Raw genomic sequence first — 23,949 nt, forward strand, 5'->3', positions numbered from 1 at the left:
CCTTTATTTTCTATGGATTATCACATTGAAGAAACCCTTGGAAGTCTTCTGGTCAGTATTCTACCCATAGAGATACTCACTGTAAGGTTATATTTTTGTGTCTCTTGGGTTTATTTCTTGTAATTGCAATGTTTACTTGTGTCAGTTTTGACCATCATCATCATTATTGCCTTATGGATGCCCATGGAATAGGAATAATTGAGTTTTCCAGTACTTGGTCAACACACAGTTTTAAAACAAACAAGCATCTGGCATCGTAGCAATACCTGAAAAGAAGTACTCATTACATTTCCATGCAAAATTTGCCAAACTGGAACATGTGCATCTTTTAAATCATGGTTTAAAACAGTGAAGATGCCATTCACATCTTCACATTACCTTCCCCCTCCTTTAAGCTTGCAAACAGTTAAGCAGTAGATAAAAGGTAAAATATTGTGCAAGTCATTAGTGCTAAATAAACAGTTCAAAAAGTCTATGGTGACCTCCAATCTTCATTCCAAGATCACTCCTTCTTGGCCAAACACTGCACTCTTCACAGTACAGCACTGAGACTTCCTCCATCCAGACCACCTGCAAAATCCGCTCAGGCCTCTGCAGTACCAGCAGATAACTGGGTCTCCGAGCGCCGGCCCTTTCCCTGGGCCACAGACTGGTCCTCATCAGGAAGTCCTCAGTCATTGCTGTCCTCTGCCACTGCTGTTCTGTCAAGGCTTGGCAATAGTTCCCCACAAGGCTGACATCAGCAACAAGGAGTTCCCGAGCTATTCCTCCTTCAGGCTCTGGCCAACCCCACAGGACAGCAGTTCAACTCCACCAGTGATCTCTTCTCCCAGCAGGTCTCGTCTACCTGCTCACCTTTCACTGCGGTCCACCTTGAAGCTCCTTAAACAATGTTTTTTGAAATGTGGGTCCCCTCCACTCAGCTAGAGGAATCATCCCACCACTGCCACCAAATGTGAAAAAGAGTTTCCTTGATGTGCAATGTTGTTGGTAGAAAAACTTATTTTTACTTACAAACAGCACCACAACAGTCATTTCGCTTGCACAACTGCAGTGTCCCTCCAGTGTAGAACTCTGGCCATTTTAAGGAGCACCACAATGGGTGTGGCTCAATTAACGTATGTGTCCCAGCTGCAGACTATTACATCAACAGCCAAACTGGAACATGTGCATCTTTTAAATCATGGTTTAAAACAGTGAACATGCCATTCACATCTTCACAACGGCATAATTATTTATTTGGATTTTGACAATATTTGACTGACAATTCGCCTTTGCAAATAACTTAAACTTACTTAAACGTAAACAAATATAATACATTTTAATAATTTAGATATTGCAATAACAACCAAAACGGCTACTATAGTATATAACTGTTTATTGTAAACGTGTATTGCAACAGGTTGACTCATATGCGGAAGTCGTCGCAAATATGGATGGTATGACCGACAGGAGTGAGCACCAATTGAGTCTCCAGGTGTTACAACCTAACCAATGAGATATTAGAGGTGGGTGGGTCTATGTTTCGTTTTTATATGTTTACTGGACAACGCTAGTTGATTTACAACTCCGTCTCGGTGTGTGCTGGTAACTAGACTACAAGTATGTCTAACGCGGAAAAGGGTGGCTGTAGAGGTAATGTTGACATTTGACTCAAAAACTATTCAAACCGTATATCCATAATGAGCTTGTCGTACCCAGTGATAAAGTGCCGACACAGATTACATTATGCCAGATCGCCAATTGAGTTGTATTTACTGTCAACCTGCCTATCATGTCTGTACCTGATGGGCAAGGCGAGTTTACTCTAAATATCCTTTTACATGAGGGGGGACTCTCATTATTGAATACGTCCAAGTTGTGGAGACGTTGGTTTCTGAGGTTATTTCCCTGTTCGATAAGTTGGCTATGACTTCTTTGGAGAAAGTTGATATCCAAAACGATCCAACTGTTGCGATTCAAGTGCACGCCTTCATGATATCAAAAGCAACCTATATTCACGTCCCGCAGTGCAAGTCAACACTGCCTTGTTGCGCTGATGACTGTCTAGATTATTTATCAATATATGTATTATGTGTTCATATATCAGATGCGCTTATTATAGGTAGGCTATATACGTGTAGTTTACTATGGATTATGGATGCAATAAGAGGAATGTGCGTTGAGAACCATAAATGGGCTGTTACTTCCGCCATGTCCTACAACATATACATTGACCATGGTGAATGTGACAGAGACACATGATTGTGATTGGTTCAACTGATATATGAGCTGGCTAGAGACGTAAAAAATCGACCTTGATACGGATACAATTTAAATAAATGAAATAAGATTTTCGCCAAACTGAAATCTTTCCGTATGTGTATAGTCCCATTCAGATCCACGATATGTTATTTTATTGACGTGGGAAGAAATACTAGTCGTGGACAGCATGGTATTTCGTGACATTAACACATTTTCCTTATAAGAAGAAATAACTTGTTGTTCTTACATATTGACAGGAGGTTTGGCTACAGACAGTAGAAAAGCACCTGGCCGAGCAGGTGAGTGACATTGTTTCTACAGGACCATTTGTATGCATATTGTTACTGAATAAAGTGCTTTCTTGTTTGTCTTTGTTAGGTAACATATATAACATATAGATATATAACGTAAAAAACTAATCTCTACAGAGGGCTATAGATGTGATTAACATAAAAGAGAAGATGCGTTATAAAATAAATACGAGAAGGCCTACCTAGCTTTCTATTGTTATTTATGTTAACGTTGGTTGCCTATGCTGAGCACCCATGTGGATCTTCAATCATTACAACCACTAGATCAAAAGCAGGCCTAACTACCCTCTTAAAGAAAGCCCGCTCTGAGCAACCATACACGACATCAAAAGTTTTCGGTGCCTCTCCTGCTCATCATATCGTAACTCTACGATGTACCCCAATGATGTGACTGTATTGGAGGAAGAAGGTCGCCCTGCTAGGGTGTGGCTTATTGCTCGTTTTTTTTAACAGCATGTTCCATCTTTCTCTGCCTGTCACTGAGCTATTGACCGTGGCCAGGGCTGTGTGCGAAGGCAACAATGGCTGCTTGACCCCTCGGAAGGGTGGAGCAGTCTGCACACCTGCTGTAGTTAAACAGTTTTTAAACAATTGGTCACCCAAAAGGTCAATCTGGTTTTCATGCATTTCTGACCATTTATATTGGATGCTGTGGCGTACACAATCAAGTGGGTTAATTCACACCTCATGTCTTTATGCAACGTTTAGGCAATCTAACAGAAGTGGATGCCTTTTATGGAAGGTAAGATTATTGTTTATACATACTTATTTGTTTGATGCCAGTAGTTCCTGTGGGATTCCTTATTGGTAATTCAGTTTTTCAAACGACAATTTGTGTTTACTTCGGCTTAAACTTTTGTGTGTGTGTGTGTGTGTGTGTGTTTGTGTGTGTTGCCTTATGGTTTCTATCTAAAGTGGCATCTCTTTGGACCCTGCAGAGGAGTACAAGTTCGACCACAAGCGCCGTGGCCTGGTGCTCATCTTCAACCAGGAGAACTTTTTCTGGCAGCTGGGCTTGAACCCGCGCTACGGCACCAATGCTGACCGCTTCAACCTGGAGAAAAGGTATCATCATCGCCTTCCCTCAACCACCCCTGTCTCCCCTTTTATCCATGGGTAGAACCTGTCTAAGCTGGTTTAGTCTGTCAAAGTAGATGTCTATACTCTATGGGATGGTTGTTAACAGCTATGCATGTGAAATTCTTGTTGTAGATTTGAAATGTTGAACTTTGAGGTCCAAGCCTTTGACAATTTGAAGAGGGAAGAAGTTTTGGCGAAGATCACTGCAGGTAAGACACATTGGCTTCCATTCCTCTTGTATGTTCAAAAGCTTCTTTAAAGGTATAATGTGTAACGTTCCCATTTTAAAATATCTTAAAACGACTAGACCTATGTTCTATATTTCGTTTTTAAATTTTTGTAACATAATCTCAAACGTTGCCAACAATTTTCAAACCTAGATAGATACATCGTTTTATGAAAGGGGACGTGTGTCATTTGGTTGCCTGTCAATGCCATCATGTCCCGTTTACCCCTTGACTTCTGGGCAAACCCTGTAAACAGTAATCCATTAGAAAACGACTATTGATAGGATATTACTATAGCAATTTAGCTTACTACGATAGGCTACTATGACATTTGGCTCATGCCAGTCACCAAGCTTAAGCGTACGTTAAACTTCTGAATGGTACAAAAACGTTCCAACACTCATAAAGTTGAACAAAGTTAAAAAAAATTTTTTAATGTTATTGTTTTTACCATGGTTAACAGCGCTAGGCTACCACACAATTTAAATTGCAGCAGAAAGTTAGCTACTGCTATATGGTTAATCGACTCATCTAATAGTTAGTTAAGTTAACGTTACTTTTTCTAATGGCACTTGCAGGAATTTCATTAGAAGGAAATTACATTATGTGAATAAACGTGACCAAACTCTTAAATACATTACCTCGTCCGTGAACATGATTTAACGTTTTATGAGTCACGTCAGATTTTCTCCGGCAATGGTGGGGAAGACAACTCCCAGACAGACGACAAACCCTGTCTTTCTTCTTTATAGGGCAACCCTCACAATCTGCATACACGTTGTGAAAAAATAGTTGCTTCTGCAGAAAAATAGATTAGAAAATAGCAGAGTGTGACCGTCCCCTTTAACTTAAAACATTTCTGATCTTCCACTAGCGGCAGAGTCTAACCACGTGGACGCAGACTGCTTCATGTGCGTCTTCCTGAGTCACGGTGAGAACGACCATGTGTACGCGTACGATGGAAAGATCAGCATCCACGATGTCACCGCCTTGTTCAAAGGAGACAAGTGCCGAAGCCTCGTCGGGAAGCCTAAGATCTTTATACTACAGGTATAATCCTCAATAATACTGTAACCATCACTCAATTATACTGGTTGTACTACTAATGTATATACTTCTATGATATACTGTATATACTCCTCAATAGTACTGTAAACATCACTCAATTATACTGTGTATATTTCTAAAATATGTTCTGCAGACCTGCAAGACCTGCAAGACCTGCAAGGCCACATGCTTGTAATCCAAACCCCTATAGGGAGTCTTTGGGTGTTGTCTCCCAGATAAAATGTTTGTGATTTTAAACATGTAAATGGTGCACACTGAGAAGAAAATAAAGCAGCAAAAGACACAATGTGGAACCTTTTAAAAAGGGTTAGGGGAACCCTGTTTTTAGGATTCTAGGGCCACACCAATGTAGGGCTGCCCCTGATTGACTGAATCGACTCTTAACTTGTCATTTCAGTGGTTAGAGTTCCAGGGCTGAGAGAGTGATGGGAAAAAAAAACTGTTGGCATTGTGCTACGGCTAATACAAAACTGGTATATGAACCAAAATCTCTTTTTAAAAGCACAAGCAACAAACAAAGCTCAACTGAACGTTGGCCTAATATTATCTGGTAGCTATGAGTTAGGACTCCGCCTCTGTGTGTTGCTAGGTGACCATTGGAAATGACTCTGAGACTGTTGTTGCCCCTGGCACAGGCTGTTGAGTCATGACATATACAGTATATTGATAATAAGCCAAGTAGTCATAACATTTCTACCCTGATTTATAACACTGTGTTCATTTTCACTTTGACACCCGCAGGATCTTTCACAATGTTTTAACCTCAGACCTAAGTGTGGGGAGTTGTGGGTTGATGGGTTTTGATTCTCATAAAACACATTAATAGGATTTTGAACAAAAGCTGCTTCAAGAAATACAGAAATACAACAGTCATGAAAGTTGACTTATACTGTGCAGGTTTAATGCTCCAACACTGAAATGTTTTTGTTTCACTTTAACAACTCTAGGATTTTATGACCCCCATTAACTAACTGTAAGAATATGGGCCCATTACACCCACTCACTTGATCTGCTGTTAGCTGTTCCTAACTTCGCCTGTCTCTGTCCACCGCCAGGCTTGCCGTGGGGACCAGCATGACCTGGCAGTGACCCCCATGGACGTGGTAGACAGCGAGGCGAAGGTGAACGAGGTGGTGGTGGACGCTGGTGTCCTCCACACACTGCCGGCCGGGGCTGACTTCCTCATGTGCTACTCTGTGGCTGAAGGTGAGACCGGGGCAGGGCCCAGTGCACTTCACTTCCAGTTTCTTCTCTGGTGTGGTATAGTATGGTGGTGTGTAGTATGGTGTAGTGTATTTTAATCCTACATGTATCTTATTTTCAAATTGGTTGATGGGGGGAAAAAGTGGACAGAAGTCCAATAAACACAATTGAGTGATCAGCTATGTGTGTGTGTGTGTGTGTGTGTGTGTAGGGTACTACTCCCACAGGGAGACAGTCAACGGCTCCTGGTACATCCAGGACCTGTGCGAGACCCTGCGGAGCTTCGGCGACTCCCTGGAGTTCACGGAGCTGCTGACCCTGGTGAACAGGAAGGTGTCCCTGCGCAGCGTGGGCCACGCCGCCGACCGCAGTGCCATCGGGAAGAAGCAGGTGCCCTGCTTCGCCTCCATGCTCACCAAGAAGCTCTACTTCCGAACAAAACAGTAGGCGACCGTACGTTGGATCGCTGAGCCCCTCGTCTCACTTTCATTTACCAATGATTTTAAAGCCCAGCTTTTGGAGCTTTGATTTAAAAAAAATGAAATTTCTCTTCCTGCACTTTGTAACCTTCTGACCAAAGCTTTAATTTCAGTTCAAAGTGTCATCTTTATGACTATTTGAACGAAAGTGATTGCTGCATTGACAATTTGCCAATCGTTTTTAACCAAGTGACGGTTACATCGTGCAGGTTTAACAATGATTGGGTGGAATTCACGTGTTCAATGCATATCTTTGTTATTCATCAATGCTGTGATACCATCTAGTACCTCACCATTCACATGTCGGTACACGTTTGCTCAGTTCCAAATATGATTCTGTTACTATACAGATATGATGCCAGCGCCATTTTATAACAACCACATCTACATCATGAAGTACAGTGCGTTTCTTGTTCAACCCTTGTTATCACAGATATGCTGACGAGTGCAACCAATGAGCCTAACTTTACAACATTTTCCTATGCTTCTAAAGTGTAAAAATACAACGGAAGACGTAGAGACATTAAGACAGAAAATGTATCACTAACAAATATGGGCCTTTTAAGCATATGTCATCAAAAAAGGGAATTCATGTTTGTCTTGTGATGTGGGGCTTTATACAAAAAAATGTCACTGAGCTTGTTTTGCACTCAGTCGGGGTCAAACATATTTTTAGCATAGAGTACCCTCCCTGAGGTACTCAGGGAGTGTGTGTGTGTATGTTAAAGATGTTGGTTTAAACCATGCAACCATCCAACCACTATGTGACACACTTCACCTCTCAGGGAGTCAGTCCACCTGCACACACTGCATATGATACATATGCTACGCATGTGTTTTTATAGTGTTGTGGTATTCTAGCCTTTCACAGGTTTACATTAAACTACATATCCAACAGGTGCCTACATTAAAAAAAAGATATACAAATCATTCCTTAAAGCCTCTGACAAGGCAAATGCGTGTTTTCGTTTTAAGTGTCATTAAGGGCCGTTTATACATCTAATTTGCATTACAACTAGTCATATGAATCAATCTTATGTGCTTTCGGATGCCAGGTTATGTTTGGGATTTAAAAGGCATATGCCGACAACGGCAAACTCTTGAACTAATTGGTGAATCGATTTCTGGGAGTTTGCTGCCCGATAAACCAACCAATCAGATGCAACAAAACCTTTTTTGCCTCCATATATAAAGAATCAAATATATTTATACCATTCCATCTTGTATACATGTTGCAAGGATGTTTGACGATCTGGCATTCATCATGCCATTGATTACAACTCCTGTGGCAGCTACAAAACGAGTATAGACCCCCCCGGCTAAAATAGATGCATGTGCAAACATAGCCTTACAGCTGAAATCCTGGTAAACAGCTTCATATTTGTTTGGACCAATAATCTTGCTGGAGAAATACTAAAAGCCCCTCCGAAAGCTTCATCGATTGGCGCAAATATAAATATTTATAAAGATATCCGTAAACAGCCGTGTCTGGGTATATGGCAATCAAGCATGCCGCGGACACTCCCACACAGTCCTGATCAGAACATTTTATTTTTCTTAACATAAAGTTCTGTTTATTTGTACTCAAATGTTGGTATACGCACAATAAGACATTCAATTTTACATCATCAATTTATTTTAGTTATTTTTGGTAACTGTTGTCGGAGGCTTTAAGAACAACTCAGGAACGTTGTTGTCCATCCACAACAGACTTGAATTGGTTGGGAGGATTCCTTAATTTTCTCTTTTCATAAAACGTGTACCATCAGGGAAAGAATGCACCACAACATAATGTTCTGACAACCAGTTGCTCTGCTTATTGGGATACAGATGGGGACCAATGCATTGGCAGCCTTTACCATTTTGAACTAAAAATGATCCTCTATTGTATATGTTATGACGGTGTCATTTAGTTTGAAGCCCATCGTGGTTTGTGTGTGACCGGATACCGCATGGGGTGTTCCTCAGGTTGTGCGGAATATGAATTATGGGAAGTGTTTGGTTTGAAGGATCACTGAGGTAAAAAATAAACTATGAAACCACGATGACTCAGCAATTTATTGTGTATAGCATTCAACAACAATAACTAAACAATTTATGTATGTGAATGCCCAAAATGACTACAGAAGAGTAGGGACGTTAAAGTATTTATTCCAATGTTATCAGACAGATTGTCTCTGAGTACACTTACCACCTTGAGAGTGTGACAAACATAGTAAGATTTACAGTTGTAGTAAAAGGCACCATTATCAAAATAAATCTGAACAAATATAGGAGTGTTCTCATATCTCGAGTGTGTCTGTATGTGTGAGAGTAATTGTATTCTTTATGGCTTAGGTAGGATCTGCTGGATTGGCAGCTGAAGTTGAGTTGAACTCTGTAAACGTTTCAGGTCGTCCTGAACCTTGAAGCCAGCAAGAAAAAAGCAGCATTAGTATCATAAGACATTATTATATGAATGGCTTTCTTTCTGCATCAAACTAAAGAGTGTTGAGCCACACACCTGGGTCAGCTCATCCCTCAGGCCGTTGTACTGTTCCACGTTGAAGCTCCTCTTTTTGGCACCTTTGTAGAAATAATTCAGGAATTGTCTGTCTTTGGCAGCTGGGTACAGGTAATCCTGGAGAAAAAATAGGAATGCTGTTAATCTCAGCAGAAAAGATAAAACAAGATATTAAATGCTCAAATATTATAGTTGGAGTAAGAGTAGTCTTAAGCAAATGTAATCTGTTTGATTCATCAATACCGTTGTTGACAGATGATGGCCAATGAAAATATTGTAACAACTTGCATGGTGCTGTAAGCAGTGTGCCTTTAGTATAGAGAGAGAGATTTAAGATGCAAGTCATTAGGGGCTGGTAGAGGTTATGGCACCTTTCTCAATGGATGCCTTCAGGTCAGACTGGGGACCGAACCCAGTGCCTTTCAGCTGGGAGTCGAACACCCTCACCACTAGACTATCCTGCTCCTCTGAACTAGAGAAACCCAGTTAATGCAGTCGGCTAAAGCCCAAACAAATATTTTCAGAGTGAAATTAACGGATCATGATCGTAATGGGGCTGTATTTCTTCACTCGCATCAAATAGGACCGGAGACTTTTGTGGACGTGGAAATTTAAAAACAGGTTTGGCCGTCTGGACCAACGGGCTCAAAGGTTCACCTGGTTGGCGAGGACGCAGTAGGCGAAGATCCCCAGGCTGGTGCCGTAGGTGATGAAGTAGGTGACGGGCTCCATGACGTCCCAGGCGTACACCCACCAGGTGAGCCATGCCAGCGCCCCGCCCTGCAGCGACAGCAGGGCCATGCCCCCCCACAGGGCCCTGGAGGACTGGGACTCGGCCTTGAGGGCCAGTTCAGCCTTCACCTGAAAGGTCCGGAATACAGCTGGTTAGCAGGCGGCGCTTTCTCTCTCTTGATGGGCACCGTTAAACACAGAAAGGTATCGGCTGGTTTTCAATGTAATCCGTGTGCAAAGTATCGAACCAACGTGGACTCGTAAAGAAACTCTCACTATGCACTGTTTGTGCTTATTGACCACAAAAGGAAGGAGTTTAGATTTTTAGGGTCATTTTCCAATGGAATACCCAAGTGCTAAGTGCCATCATGGTCAACTAAACTACTATGAAAGATATATTGTGTGAGATAAGTTGTAGCTATGTGGCTTAAACATTCACAGGTGGATAACTTGATGCTGATCAAGATACTAGCTGCTGTTGCTGCTGCATCTACCACTACTTCTGGCCGTTCCACACTAAAATATCGATACACAAAAAATTTATGTTAAGGAAAATGGTAAACATAATTTTGCATACTAAGATCTGATATCCCCTTGAACCACTCTACTGAAGAAAATGCATGAATAAGGTATCTGGAAATAAAAAAATATTCTTAACAGCTGGTAGAAAAAGCTACCACAAGGAAATGGGGTAAAGTGGACCCCCTACCCAGTAACAGTGGAAAGAGAGAGAAAATCAACATAATGGACAAACGGACGTTATTTATTTGAGATTGCAAGAAGCACAGCTTGAAGAAAAGGACCTTAAACGTTTGACAAAGTATACAGAAAGGACAAATGATTGAGTTGATGAACGAAGATGGAAGAGAAGGACAGACTACTAAAATGGAACTCGCAAACAAAACCTTTAAGTTGCTTTAGTGTGTGTTTGCATGCTCATCCGTTTTACAAGTTAATAAATGTGGGAATCAATTTAAAAAATAATGAAAAAGTTGCTGTCGGTAAGATATAAGAGCTATTATTTGAACCTACTCTGTTGGAAACGGCCTACTCTGCATTAGTGTGGGAGCAGCCTACCGTCTCCAGGGGGGACAGCTGCTGCTTGAGGCTGTCCAAGCGCTCCAGCAGGTGCCTCTCCTGCAGGACGTGGTGGTCGGGGAGGTGCAGGGCCGTGTGCAGGAGGTGCACCACGTGCTTCACGTCCCCCATCTCCATGGCGTGCTCGCGGCGGCCCCCCTTGGGCCCTGGAGAGGAGGAAGGGGAAGAGGTGGTCTGTAGGGCAAGACTGTACACAGAGACCGGTTTATCACCACAGCCATGGGGGGGGGCTTACCTCGTTCACCCAGAGCAGGTATGAACTGTATACCAGCGGTGCTCTGGTGGGTCGCGACCCTTTAGTGGGTCACAAGGTCATTTTGAGTAGGCGGCTGAGCATATGCCAAACCTTAATCTTTCGAAAGAAGCCCATGAATTAACTCATGTTTCAATGTTAATTGAAATGTTATGTGTGTCAATGGAAGGGCTGTGCGATTACTCTAATTTTAATCGCAATTTCGATTTTTGGGTCAAACAATCTCCAAACTAAAATTATCTATAGAAACAATTTTCTTATTTTTTTTTTTTGGGGGGGGGAATGTTTTATAGAAATCGCTGAACAAATTATTTTCTATTTCAACATTTTGTGCATTTTTTAAGGGGAAATTTCAAAAGCAAGCTTAAAAACCACCCTCTGTATTATGATAAGTAAATATCTTAATTCAATTACGATGCCACTCAAAGATGAATTATAATATTGAATTGTCGTCTTAATGTAACTTTTATATAGCCCTGAATTGTATCTATTCATGCCAAGTCTCTGAGTACATACAAAAGCGCTATGTGAATCAAATGTATTATTTAGTATTAAAGGGTTAGGATTGTTCATAGATTTTTAGAATATTTTAATATTAATTCAGTGGCAGTGGGACAGTTGGGATAACGCACACTACCAGTCAGTTGCAGCGGTATCAGTAGACTACAGGTGAATCAGCGGGCGTAGCCATACCTAATACAGGCGTCTGCACATGATAGGAAGCGTTGTTGATGACCAGCTGGAAGTCCTTGTCCAGCAGCGCGTCCAGCAGAGTGGTGTTGGCCACCCGCGCTCCGTCTGTAAAACCAGGGTCAGGACGTCTTGGGTTTAGATCAGGATTTATCTAATAAACCTCAAGGTGTCATGTCCCGTATGGAGGTTGGTGGACGGCAGATCTCATGTAACATATAATAATAATAATAATAATAATAAGACACTGAACTCCCATTTGAGTGCGGAAGTCAGACTTGTTTTCCTATCGCATCGAGTGCATCCGATCAAGTGCAAGTGTGTTAGTGGGACTTTAGTGGAACTGTACACCCGGAGCAAGACGACTTACCTGCTCCTGAATGACACGTATCCCAAACAATTCACTTTGGATAAAAGTGTCAAGTGTGAACGAGTAAATATCAAATACAATCATGAAAGTGCAATCTTTTTTTCTTTATCAACACAAAAACTGAATTACACCTTCTCAATCTAGATAGTACCATTCGTGTCTTGTTGCGGGTTTCATACCCTTTGAAAAGACGGAGGCGGTCTGTATTCCATGGTCCTCCTTCTGCAGATCAGCGATGAGGTCTCCTACACTCATCAGCATGGGCTTGAGGAAGAACAGACATTTCTCTTTCCTCGAAGGCAACGGCACCTCTAGCACCAGGCGGCCATAGCGGTACTTCAAGGACGCATCTAGGAAACAACAGAAGCAAGGTTTCGTCTTGAGTCATTGAGAATTACAATTAAAAGTGGAACGTTTTTATTGAAATTGATGTAGTGACGTTGAATTACCACTTGAGGGCGTCGCTGCGCTGCAGAAAAAGACCTGATGCCGAGGGAGTAGAATAGGTTGCCGCTGTGGAATCTAAAAGAGAGGGGAGAGGATGGTTTAGATCAGTGTTTCTCAACCTTTTTTGAGCAAACGCCCCCCTTACCTTACCCTGATCCTCTGGCGCCCCCCCCCCCATTATTATTGTTAAAAAAAAAAAATTTTTTTTTAATTGCGACACCCGTAGGTAGGCTATATCCATTACCAACTCCACTCCAACTCGTGCTACATTGCTTGAATAAAAAACTTCTGTGCCGTTTTGGTTTCTTCTGGACAAGAAGATGTGTATTCAGAGTTTTATTAAAAGGTTTTATTATTGAGCTATTGAAGTTTAATACGTAACAGTGCTTGTGTACATTTTTATTGGTTATTGAACCGTTAACCCGCAAACTTGGGTTCAATTTGTGCACGAAAGACTCCCTTTGTTTACGTGACGTTGCCTAGCAACGCTGCGCAAGTTAAGCGCCTGTAACATCAGTGTTAAATGCGTATGTGCCGGTTGGTGTGCGTACCTTATGAAAAAAAGTGTTTATCGGTTCGCAGACGTAATGAGCGACGTTGCAGTGGTCTACACGTAATGCGCACATTATATTGTTTACAATTAGCATGCTAAGCGGAGTTAGCTTTATTCACGTCTTATGTTGCCTTACTATGTAATATGGAGGAGATTCATGTTGCTTAGCGTAATGCCCCACCGCTTGCTTTGCATTTCCCGCAAACCAACCAGTGGAAGTCGGGGGAGGGCGAAACAGTTTCTGAAGCACCACGCTACTGCGATGAGGCGGGTTTGTTTATCGGCGTTACTATGGCGATCATGACGGCACTGAGCATAGAGTAAAAGGTAGATGAGACGATAGAGGGGTTAGAAACCCATATGAAGATAGGCTTTTTATTTCAGTTATCCTATTTTTGCACCGAAAATATTTGAAAACCATGAAAGGTCCCCTGTGTTCGTTCCCAGCGCCCCCCTAGGTTCTACGAACGCCCCCCAGGGGGCGCTTCCGCCCCCGTTGAGAAACCCTGGTTTAGATAAACTATCTACGTCCGTCAGCATGTTTTGCTTGAGTTTTCACAACTACGTTTGATAGTCAAATGACCTCAGACACATTTAAAAAAATAGTAGTTACAATAAAACAACACCAGCACCACACCCTAAACAAATTCACCAATGGTAAACAGAAAAAGGTGGAATGAATAGTCAGATCAGTAAGTTATCTGCCAACAGATGGCATGCCTTTCCTACTCTGGCAGCAGATGTATAATACAAAAATAATACACTTGGCTGAATAATATGCATCACAAATAGAAGGATGTCCTTGAATGTTGAGTCTCCCATTTCAGATAGTTTCATATATAACATCAATAACATACATTTTAGTTATATAGAAATTTTGTTAAAGAAATGCATTAATATTCAATTAAAGTATGACCACAAAATTAAGATTTAATCTTGTGTTTTATTTAGGGTGTAGGCCAATGGTGACATGTGATGAAAACACGATTTGAATAGCTTCCTGAAGTGAGACAGTCGCATTTCCATTATGGAAGTTGTGTGATCCATTGTAAACAGGCTGATTATTCAAACTACTTCAAACGATTTAACCTGATAGCTTTATGTGCACACACACAAAAAAAAGAGGTCCAGGGCAGTGTCGGCGCTAAGGTGGGGCATTTGGGGGCCGTGCCCCCCCCAGCGGTCATTAATGCCCCTCCTACCACAGGTCATGGCGTGGCTAACAAAATTTTTTTTTTTTAATACAATGTGCAAACTGTAACATAAATAAAATAAAATAAATGGACGGGGAAATCGCATCATTTTGGTTGTGCATGCATAGCAGGTTAGGCTTAGTGAATGCTCATTGGTTGCAACAAAAGTTTTATAACCAGTGGCAGGCCTACTTAATGCATAAACTGTTGAGAGGTGAATAAACTATTTCTGACATATATCAGAGGTGGGTAAACTGCATTTATTTGCGTTTAGCCTCCAAGACAGCCCTCCGCCTTTTATTATCGTCTTTGTGTGTGTGGCTACATAAACTGTGTGCATAGGGCTACTACCACATAGCCTCGACAACAACAAGAACAACATATTGTTGCTAATAATAATTAATAATTAGCCTAATAATAATAATAAAGAAAAATGTGTTTAGTTTTTGATAGCATTTCTGCTGTGTTTGACTACGAGGTCACCACTGCATTAAAATATTTCTCAAACGGCAGTGCCCCCCTGCTGGTGACCCATGCCCCTCCAGTAGATATGCTCTGGCGCCGACTCTGGTCCAGGGGTCATTCAAAGCAACCAGCATAACCACACAATGAGTTATTTGCTGTATTTTTCTTTTGCTTCTTCTTTCTTTTACGGCATGAAATACAGCAAATAATCTGACATTTAAATCTAGGTCAATCACCTCAAATATTTGCTACAATTCTCCATGTAGTTCTTCCAGAAACAGATTCAATGAACACTTTGGTGTGCCATGAGATCATAAAAACCAAATCTCCATAAATCAGAACTTATGGAGATTTTTGTCAGGATCTGACTTACTTACTCTTTCACAAGCCGTGGAGTCCAGCAGTAAGTGCCGGTTGTCAGATCAATATCACAATAAAAAGACACAGCCCTGGCGTTCAATCGACCCAGAACGAGAACCTGCTGGGCCTGTATACCTTTACCCACCACTGCTCTCATGATGGGGGGTTGTCAGCAGGGAAACAAGCACTGTGGCTTTCTATACGCGGAGTGGAAAAGGTTATTTGACGCCTCTTGAAATCAAAAGGTACTAGGTTCCCTTCCATCCCCATTACCCGCAGTCCAAGTGACCTTTGAGTGAGATAGCCAGCCCCTACCTGCTCCTTACTGACAGTGTCTGCTAAATGACTGAATAGCAAAGGCAAGACCTGGGCCATGTCTGCTGGGCCAGTACAATCATTTAGTGAGTAAAATACCATTGGGATATGGAGGCGCTCAGTGGCTCAAGAACCTGCTAAGGCCTGTGTCAACAATGTAAGAAATACCAAGTTTGTTTCTGACCTGTTACTATGTTAAATGTTATTCCCCCATATCAACATGTGTCTGTTTTCATTGTCCCGTCCAAAAGACGAAAGCCTGTTAGAAAAAAAATCTGATAATGGAGCAACATGTTTGGACCTGACACAAGACAAATAATAGGCAGCAGAAACAGTAAGCCCAAATGCACTTCCAGAGTTGCTTCATCTGGGACGATATCCTCAGGAAATCAAGTGTTGATTATAAAGCCTTTAGCATACGTTTTAGGACAGTGGATCCAGTTGAACCAAGTGAGATTAGAGGGATTTTCAGGGACCAGGTACAGCAGACGCACCTTGTCAGAAAGCTTATCTGGGTGACATGGAGGGGAGTCAAGGACCCACGCCCTGTTCAGAGGGAGGACTATATGAGGCCAGCCCAAGGTGTTGCTCAACAGATAGTCATTGCAGCACTTTGCCCTTTTCCCACTGCAGCCATCACCTATGTTCAAAAAGTGCCTCACGTTTTCTCCACAGATCAAATGGATTTCATTCATTCTTTTAATTGATTTGATTGCACTGTAGGTGCAATTTGCATTTTAAATTATTCAGACACTTTTATTTCAATATTTCTGTACAAAGGTGAACTGGCTGCAGTGGAATAGGTAGGCCGACGTAGTGTAAGTCTCACTGATGTTCTTTTTGAGGGTGACATTGAGAGAGGAGACGGACTAAGCATATACCATCAACTGTAGTTTGCAAACCATGTTAACCTATATCACGGTTAATAAAGATGGTTTAATGGAGAAGTGGACTGGTATCAGGCAGTACCAAACAGATGGTAAAAATCTAGAGAGTGAGAGGGCGGTGGGTGATAAATAATTATTGATTAGGACTGGCAGTCAGTGTCCAGGTCAATCCCAGCTCATGGATCAATAACAATCAGTAATAATAAGGTCCCAATCACGTACGCCTGTGGCACATGCTCACATGGCCAACCAATCAACGAGCTGGCCGCCTGAACTCATTGAGTCAGCGTGTGAGACGGAGTGAGCGAGTGCCAGTGGTGCGCACTGAGGAAATCTGCAGTCCTTGGCACAGTAGGGTGTTAATCACCGGAGAAAACTGTAGGACAAACACTGGGCGTCAGCCTTTCTGCTGACTGACTGAAAGAGAAACCCAGCCCGTAGCGGCTAGGACAATCCAGCAGTCTTTGGTTCCACGCTGAAAGGGTTTGAGCCTCAATGCAGTCAGGGGTATTATTCAGCAAGGACACCCTAGCTTCGACCTACTCATTAATGACATTTATCTGAAGTCACTTTGAAATGAAATGAAACCGTCTGCTAAATGCCACTACAGTAAAGGGTATCTATCCTCAGTTGTTCTAGTCAAGCTGTGGTAGGAGACGGCTCTGTGGTGGTCGGTATAGCTGCAGAGAGGTGAGCTGAACTGCCAAATCCAACAGATGTTTACAGGAAGTGGCTTTAGATAAAAGCGTCTTCTAAATTAATGTAACATAATGTAATGTGTTAAGCAGATTGGATGAAACACTTGTGCACATCCGCAGGGGCTACATCCATGTGCTTGTGCTCTGGTTAATAGCAGTGACGTGCACGGATGAGGGGGTGCACGTGCAAGGGCCAGGTCATTTAGTTCATGGATGACCCTGGGCAAAGTATACATGCTCAGATGCACAAATATCATTTGGATGTCTGAAATGTCTAATGGATGTCATTTTTTGGTAGAACCTAGAGCATTCAGTGTGTAAAAGGGAAACACACTGAGGGGTCTGAAGTCGCAAAGTGCAGTTGTAGAATAGATCAGGAGTAGAACATAGCCGTGCGATGCAGCTCATTGTAGCTACCTTGTCTTACAATTGATAACAGACAGAACCAAAGTGTTCGAGTGTGAGAGAGAGAGGAATGTAGAGTGGATTTCATTTTACCACGTGGAGTCCACTAAGCGACACCAAAGGACATCTGTTGTTATATTATTATTATATGTAAATATTATTATGTTATGTCGTACAGTGTTTCCCCTAGATTTTTTTGTAGCAGTGGTGCTGTGAGTTGGTAACCTAGCAATGCTAGGGGGCATGCTAGGGGGGGTCCGGGGGCATGCCCCCCTGGAAGAAAATTTTGAAAAATAACCCTTTAAATGGTTACTTCTGAGGAAAAATTTACAGATTGAGCTTCCAAATATGACATAAGAACCAACAGAGTCAAGGTATCTGCTGAGACCAGATCATTGTGCAAATGTGCCTTGAACTTGGCAGAAACTAAGTTCATCTTTTATGTTCATTTTCAGCTATTTCTTTGATATTTATCATAAGCCTTAGTGAAAATAGATGATTTCTTTTTTGCAGTGGCGCTGACAATCCAATCAATGCATATAGGGGAAACACTGATGTAGTAACATTCCAAATAAATAACCGCATTTGCCAGGTTCACAACACAGGCGTTGCAGTGAGACCTACGGTTAGTTGCTCCTTAAAATCATCTCACACACACACACACAGACACACACACACACCTTCAAATAATCCCCTATATAAGTAATCACAGAAATAATGACAACCCCTCATTCAATCCCACACACACAATTCCTCATCCAGTCATCATCACAAAAGCCCTCATACAATCACCATCACACACCATTTCTCATATTTCCAAAACCATAAACATCACACCATACTTTATCCAATCACCATCACCATCACAGAAGTCCTCATCCAATCCCACACACAGAGCAGAAGCCCACATCCAATCAGCCCAGTCCACGCCTCCACACCATATGTCCTATCAGAGCCCTGTTTCCACATTAATATGGATCTATATTCCTCCAGCTCAAGGTGACCGTCACTCACACACACACACACACACGTGAACCCACGCATGCCTCCCCTCTGGAAATGAGGCATACTCTACATTACATGATTGCCTCCACTTGATTCTGCTCCTGAAGTAGCAGTATTTCTACCAAATATGATAAACACACACACTCATTTCCATACATTACTTCACCAGATAGCAGTGTCAGAACAGAACCAGGGTTCAGAGAGGAATGGAACAGTCATGGGTGAGAGCCAAGCAGCAAGGGGATAAACCTCTCTCAAGATGCTTGTGCGTCCCTGTAGGCACTGCTCAGGGCCATCGTCATCACCCCCCCTTCCCCCAACTCGGCAGCCTAAGTCTCATTACAGCTGCTGTCAGGTCTGAGCTACGACTATAGCCTGAATCCCAGCCTTGACACACGCACGCACGCACACACACACACACACACACACACACACACACACACACACACACACACACACACACACACACACACACACACACACACACACACACACACACACACACACACACACACACACACACACACACACACGTTAAAGCAAGGTTGTGTTGACAAGGCTAAATATGACTAAATACAGTGGACCTTCTTCACAATAAAGAGAAAGAGCAATACGTAGACAAATATACAATACTATTCATTATTTGTTATTGGCAGGTGCTTCTATCAAAAGCACTGAACAGCATGAATTCTGATACATGTCATTAAGGAGCAAACATGGGAATAATTGAGATTAATATTTTTCAATTTACCTCATCATTGCCCGCAGGTCACTGATAAACGGGTGATAAATCAATACAATTATCCTTGTTTAAATGATAAAAATCTAAGCAAATGTCACATGACCAGACCAGACCAACGGCTACATAGAGTGAAGTCAGCAGCCTACACTGGGATAAGAGCAGAGAATACATTACTTAATGCTACATAGCCAGTTCTGTCCAGCTCTATCCCAGCAGGCGAACATCACTGTGCTCTGCTGGCAGAGCATGCATAGGAATGGGCAGTATGTGTGTGCATGTTTGTCTGAGTGAGTGAATATAGATATACTGTATATATATATATATATATATATATATACATACATATATATATATATATATATATATACATACATACATACATACACACACATACACACACACACACACACACGTATGCACGTATGTGTGGTTAATAACATGGGGCTGCTGTCAGGAATAGAGAGACTAAATTACAGCCCATGAGCGCAATGACAAAGAGCAGGGGCGACGGACGGATCATTACAATGATTTGTACTGAACAATTGGTGATCATGTGCCTAGAAGCGTATGCCCTTTGGAAGGGAATGCATTCATTGGAGAATTGTGGGAAGAAGCTTCTTTCCTGTAGTGGCCAGTGAAATGGCCTCGGTACCCTATGGAGGTTCAAAGCACTATGACACACACCATCTGAAAACAAAGGCACTTTGGACAAGCAGGTCTGACAGGTCCCTGAGAGCTGTGCTGAAGGGTGATCCGGAAGGGGTGGCGACGCTGCTGTCTGTGTCTGACAAAGGCTCAGGGATTTACACATGCTTTTACTGCAGTGCAGAGAGAGAGAGACGGAGACAGAGGCAGAGAGGGAAAGGGAGAGGGAAACGACCCCTTTTAGAACACACAGACAAAAGGACTAGACACACTTCCCTACATGTGAATCATACCAGCAGTGCACCCCTAGGAGCCACAAGATAATGGAGCTAGAAAAGCTGCAGCTAACAGCTGCTGAGCGCACAGACCAAACCATATGGAGAACTGGTCCTCACATCTTGTTCTGGGTAAAAACAAAAGGATAACTCATGCATGCAGTCTCTTGCATCTCTGGCCGCTCGCACCTCCTCTGCTGTCCCAGGGACAGACTGCCTCGTAAATCACAGCTGCAGCTGCTTTTGACCATGTCCATTAGAATAATGGCTCCCCGCCACAGCGAGTAAACACCTGAGAATGTTCCAGTATCTTCTAAAAAGCAACGCTGCTTGTACGTGCAAAATCCTGCACGTACAAGCAGGATGTGAGAGGGTGGAGAGGGTTTGGATGCAGTTTAGTTTACAAACCTCCTTACCTAAGCGCAAGAGGCGAGGCACTTGGCAGGGGCCCGGGGGTTTTGGGTTTGAGCCTGAAGTTCTAAATTGGGGCTCTGGAGTTTTGGATTAGGGCCCGGGGGATTTGGGTTGGGGCCCGACAGTTTTAGGGTTGGGCAACACTCACTCATACAATCGAAAAGTAAACGTAAACAATGGGATCGATTGCAACTGAAAAAATGTTAGGAAAATATTCTTCTAAGCCTGTCAGGCTTCCCGGTGCTTCACAACTCGTGATTCCGGGAAAGCTTGGCTTGTCATTTGTAACCCAAAAGGAGCTGCGGGCAGTCGTTTTGAAGCTGCCTTGGTGGTCGTATTGTCCCTGCTGTAGAGAGAGAATTTTTTTTTTTTTTTACAGAAAACCCGATCAACAAAAACCGTACCTTTCAGTCAAGATGAGAAGCAGAGTATTCAAAGGCAAACCCATGTGTCTAGTTTGCTGAGAAACAATATGTCATGAAAGAGTTCAACTTAAGTCGCCACTACTACAACTGCACTGAATATAATGCTAGTTGTTGCAGTTAATGTTGGGCCACTGTTTTTCAGTTTTGTGCCATCATTGAATGATGATGTGAGCCCTTTGCGCTGAAAAAAATAAGAATCACTCATGTGGCTTTTAAAACAAACTATTTGTGTTTGTCATTTAACAAGAGCATCATGTTAAAAATGGCATTTTGAGCATGGAAAATATGAAAATAATGTATGTTGGTTCAATTAACATACATAGGCTATGAATCTGAATGATTTTTTTAGGTAGTGGACATCCCCAAAATGCACCAGAGACCCCCAGACCCCCCATCTGCCCCACAGCACTTTGATCACCAGCCACCACTGATACAGGCATACTGTATCTACACATAATTTGTTCTTATTTTTTTATTATTTTTGAAGCTTCTCTCATATCCGATTAGGTGAAGAGCGCGGTCATGTGGCCCTCTGATGGTGATGATGAAACATTGTGGCCCTCTTAATCATGAAAGTTGCCCATCCCCGGTATAGATGCATATTTGCCCTCATTAACAGCTGACAGGGTTTCTTATGTTATGAACAGGAATTCAGGTCACCTGGGAGAGAGGAAGCAAACATGGCCTCTTAGCTACACATAAAACCTGAAGCAGCTTTGTATACATCGTCAGACACCATAATCCTGTCTATAAAGACCCGGAAGTAAAACGAAGGGTGAAAATAATAAACACGTTAGCCTGTCCCATCAATGCATTCTCATGCCAGTGCTGCTCATGGCTAATGCAATATCGCTTATTACATTAGATGCGATACGGTTTATCGCTTCATACGTATCAGAACACCGCGATGTCTATCGGTATTGCATTTCCCCGACCCCACAATCCCCAAAGGAAAACTGCATTTAGTTGTGGCATCCAGAGGAAGGATCACATATCCCACAGCAGTCAACCCCCCTCACGCTACTCTTCCGCAATGTGTTCTGTTGACTAAGTAGCCTCAGTAACATTAAATATTGCATTGCACATCTTGAACAATTAGACGAAAGTGCATATTTCCACCTTTGCTTGTGTAGTTATGGCGAAATGCCACAGGGTTCCGGCTTACAGAAAAATAAGTGTTGAAATATAAAACTTTGTTTGCAATAGAGAAAAGTAGCCTACACGGAATCATTTGTCATATCCCGAAGAGCTACTATTGTTTCGAGTTACCCTTCTGACCTTTAAGCCAACGTTGAGTTGATGATTTAACTCCAATCTCAACGAGAGTTTATATTAATCTCCTCGACTTACCTTGTTAAGTAACGTCGCCGGGCGAGTCGATCTACAAGCAGCATCAAACAGCTGAATACTTCCGAAAAGTCGGCTCCGGACTTTGGAGAACATTTGCGTCGAAGCCATCACTGAATCCCACTACAGTCAATACCCGTGTCTTTGCATGGTCGGCGGTCGAATAACTATCGAAACTGATCTCAAGAGGTGCCAATGTCCCAGTTTTCCGGATAGAGGACTTGACGCCTCCTGTTCCGCGTTTAAGATCAAAATTGGCGAGATGAGAGGGAGGTACAGCCCAGAGCACCCTGGTGGCCAACAGATCCGCACATTCCTCTTCCTTCACACGTGAGACAGCTGCCAACCCTGCTCCCCTCGGTTAGGTCCAGTGTAGATGTGACTGTTAAGGTAACTAAGGAACTGTATCGTAATTGTGGAGCAGAAAGCCTAATTAAAATGCGTTCTTCGTTGTTGTTGTTGTTGTTATGGTGTTATTATTAGTGGGACAGACGCACCGGATAGGGGTGCAATTTGGACTGCCAGAGTGGAAAGGCGCGGAGAGGTGGCCTCCTGCCATTGTACGCGGAACGAGAGGGAGGAGCTCGCCGAGAGAGAAAAGTTGACGCTCCAGCGTTGAGGCCAACGCCCTGTTCAGACCCCAGGCGGCTTCCCGCGGTACGTTCCGCGCTACATTCGCGTGCAACGGAATGAGGTTTTGACGTTTCGTTTAACCACAATTACTAGCCAGTGTTGTGCAGCCTAGAGTAGCTTTACTCAGTGCGGTTAGGTCTATTTCCTTTCCTAAAATAATGACATTTTATTAATGTAATTTATTCTCACATAGAGTAAGTAGGCCTAGGCCTCATATATGCTACCCATTAGTTTACTTGGTGTTTTTGCTTGACATTAAGGGTACATTTAGTCCTCTCAATATACACAACGGCTCATCTAAAATGTCCTAATTCATTGTGTAGGACTGTAGCAGAGTGATATGATATTGATATAGCTTTCAATTGGATAGCATAGCACCCATGGGCAGGGTTATGCATGTACTAGTTCAAAATAACTAGTTAATTGAACAAGTTCATTTTTCTATGAACTTTGAACTGGAAATCATTTAGCTATTTGTGCTATGTTTGCAATGCCAACCTGAGCATAAAAGCTTAAACCAATTCATCATTATTCTAGTTTATTTTGTTAAGCCATATGACGAATCACAAGTATAATTTGTGAAAATGAACATGTAAACTCCAGCATGATCTGTGTTAGCCCAAGCAATAAAGTCACCCCTTCTTTTTTTGTAGCTTTAGAAGAGATAAGCCAGTCAGACGCTAAAGAGGCAAGACTGGACAACATATTTAATGTAAAATATAAAAGACAGAACAAACGTGATAGATAGTCAATTATATAAAATATAAAATATTTGGTCAGAGCAGCAGTTCAGCCGGTCTGATGCTGCTGGTGAACCCGATACATGAAGAAGACAGGACTGAGGGGACAGGTAGAGAGGACTTAAAAAAATATATTTAAATT

General features: G+C 42.4%; 2 protein-coding genes across 3 annotated transcripts; one reads left to right on the forward strand and one right to left on the reverse strand.

Moving 5' to 3' along the window:
• Positions 1–1,554: 1,554 nt before the first annotated feature.
• On the forward strand, positions 1,555–8,655 carry casp6a (caspase 6, apoptosis-related cysteine peptidase a). 2 transcript variants are annotated; one of them, XM_084465926.1, is made up of 8 exons: positions 1,555–1,635; positions 2,502–2,543; positions 3,264–3,297; positions 3,471–3,620; positions 3,768–3,844; positions 4,737–4,912; positions 5,986–6,136; positions 6,345–8,655. In XM_084465926.1, exons 1-8 carry the CDS (start codon positions 1,605–1,607, stop codon positions 6,578–6,580), a joined length of 897 nt encoding a protein of 298 aa, XP_084322052.1. In that variant the 5' UTR covers positions 1,555–1,604; the 3' UTR covers positions 6,581–8,655. The 2 variants fall into 2 exon arrangements, with proteins under 2 accessions (XP_084322052.1, XP_084322053.1); XM_084465927.1 differs by having other exon boundaries at positions 1,596–1,635; positions 2,505–2,543.
• A 73-nt stretch (positions 8,656–8,728) lies between these two features.
• mcu (mitochondrial calcium uniporter) lies at positions 8,729–22,900 on the reverse strand. The gene is made up of 8 exons (XM_084465925.1): positions 22,438–22,900; positions 12,708–12,780; positions 12,438–12,608; positions 11,892–11,996; positions 10,925–11,091; positions 9,773–9,976; positions 9,116–9,232; positions 8,729–9,016 (listed from the first exon to the last, which is right to left on the reverse strand). Exons 1-8 carry the CDS (start codon positions 22,543–22,545, stop codon positions 8,939–8,941), a joined length of 1,023 nt encoding a protein of 340 aa, XP_084322051.1. The 5' UTR covers positions 22,546–22,900; the 3' UTR covers positions 8,729–8,938.
• Positions 22,901–23,949: the final 1,049 nt, after the last annotated feature.

This window comes from Micromesistius poutassou (genome assembly GCF_964030765.1).
Source record: "Micromesistius poutassou genome assembly, chromosome: 3".
Lineage (NCBI taxonomy): Eukaryota > Metazoa > Chordata > Actinopteri > Gadiformes > Gadidae > Micromesistius > Micromesistius poutassou.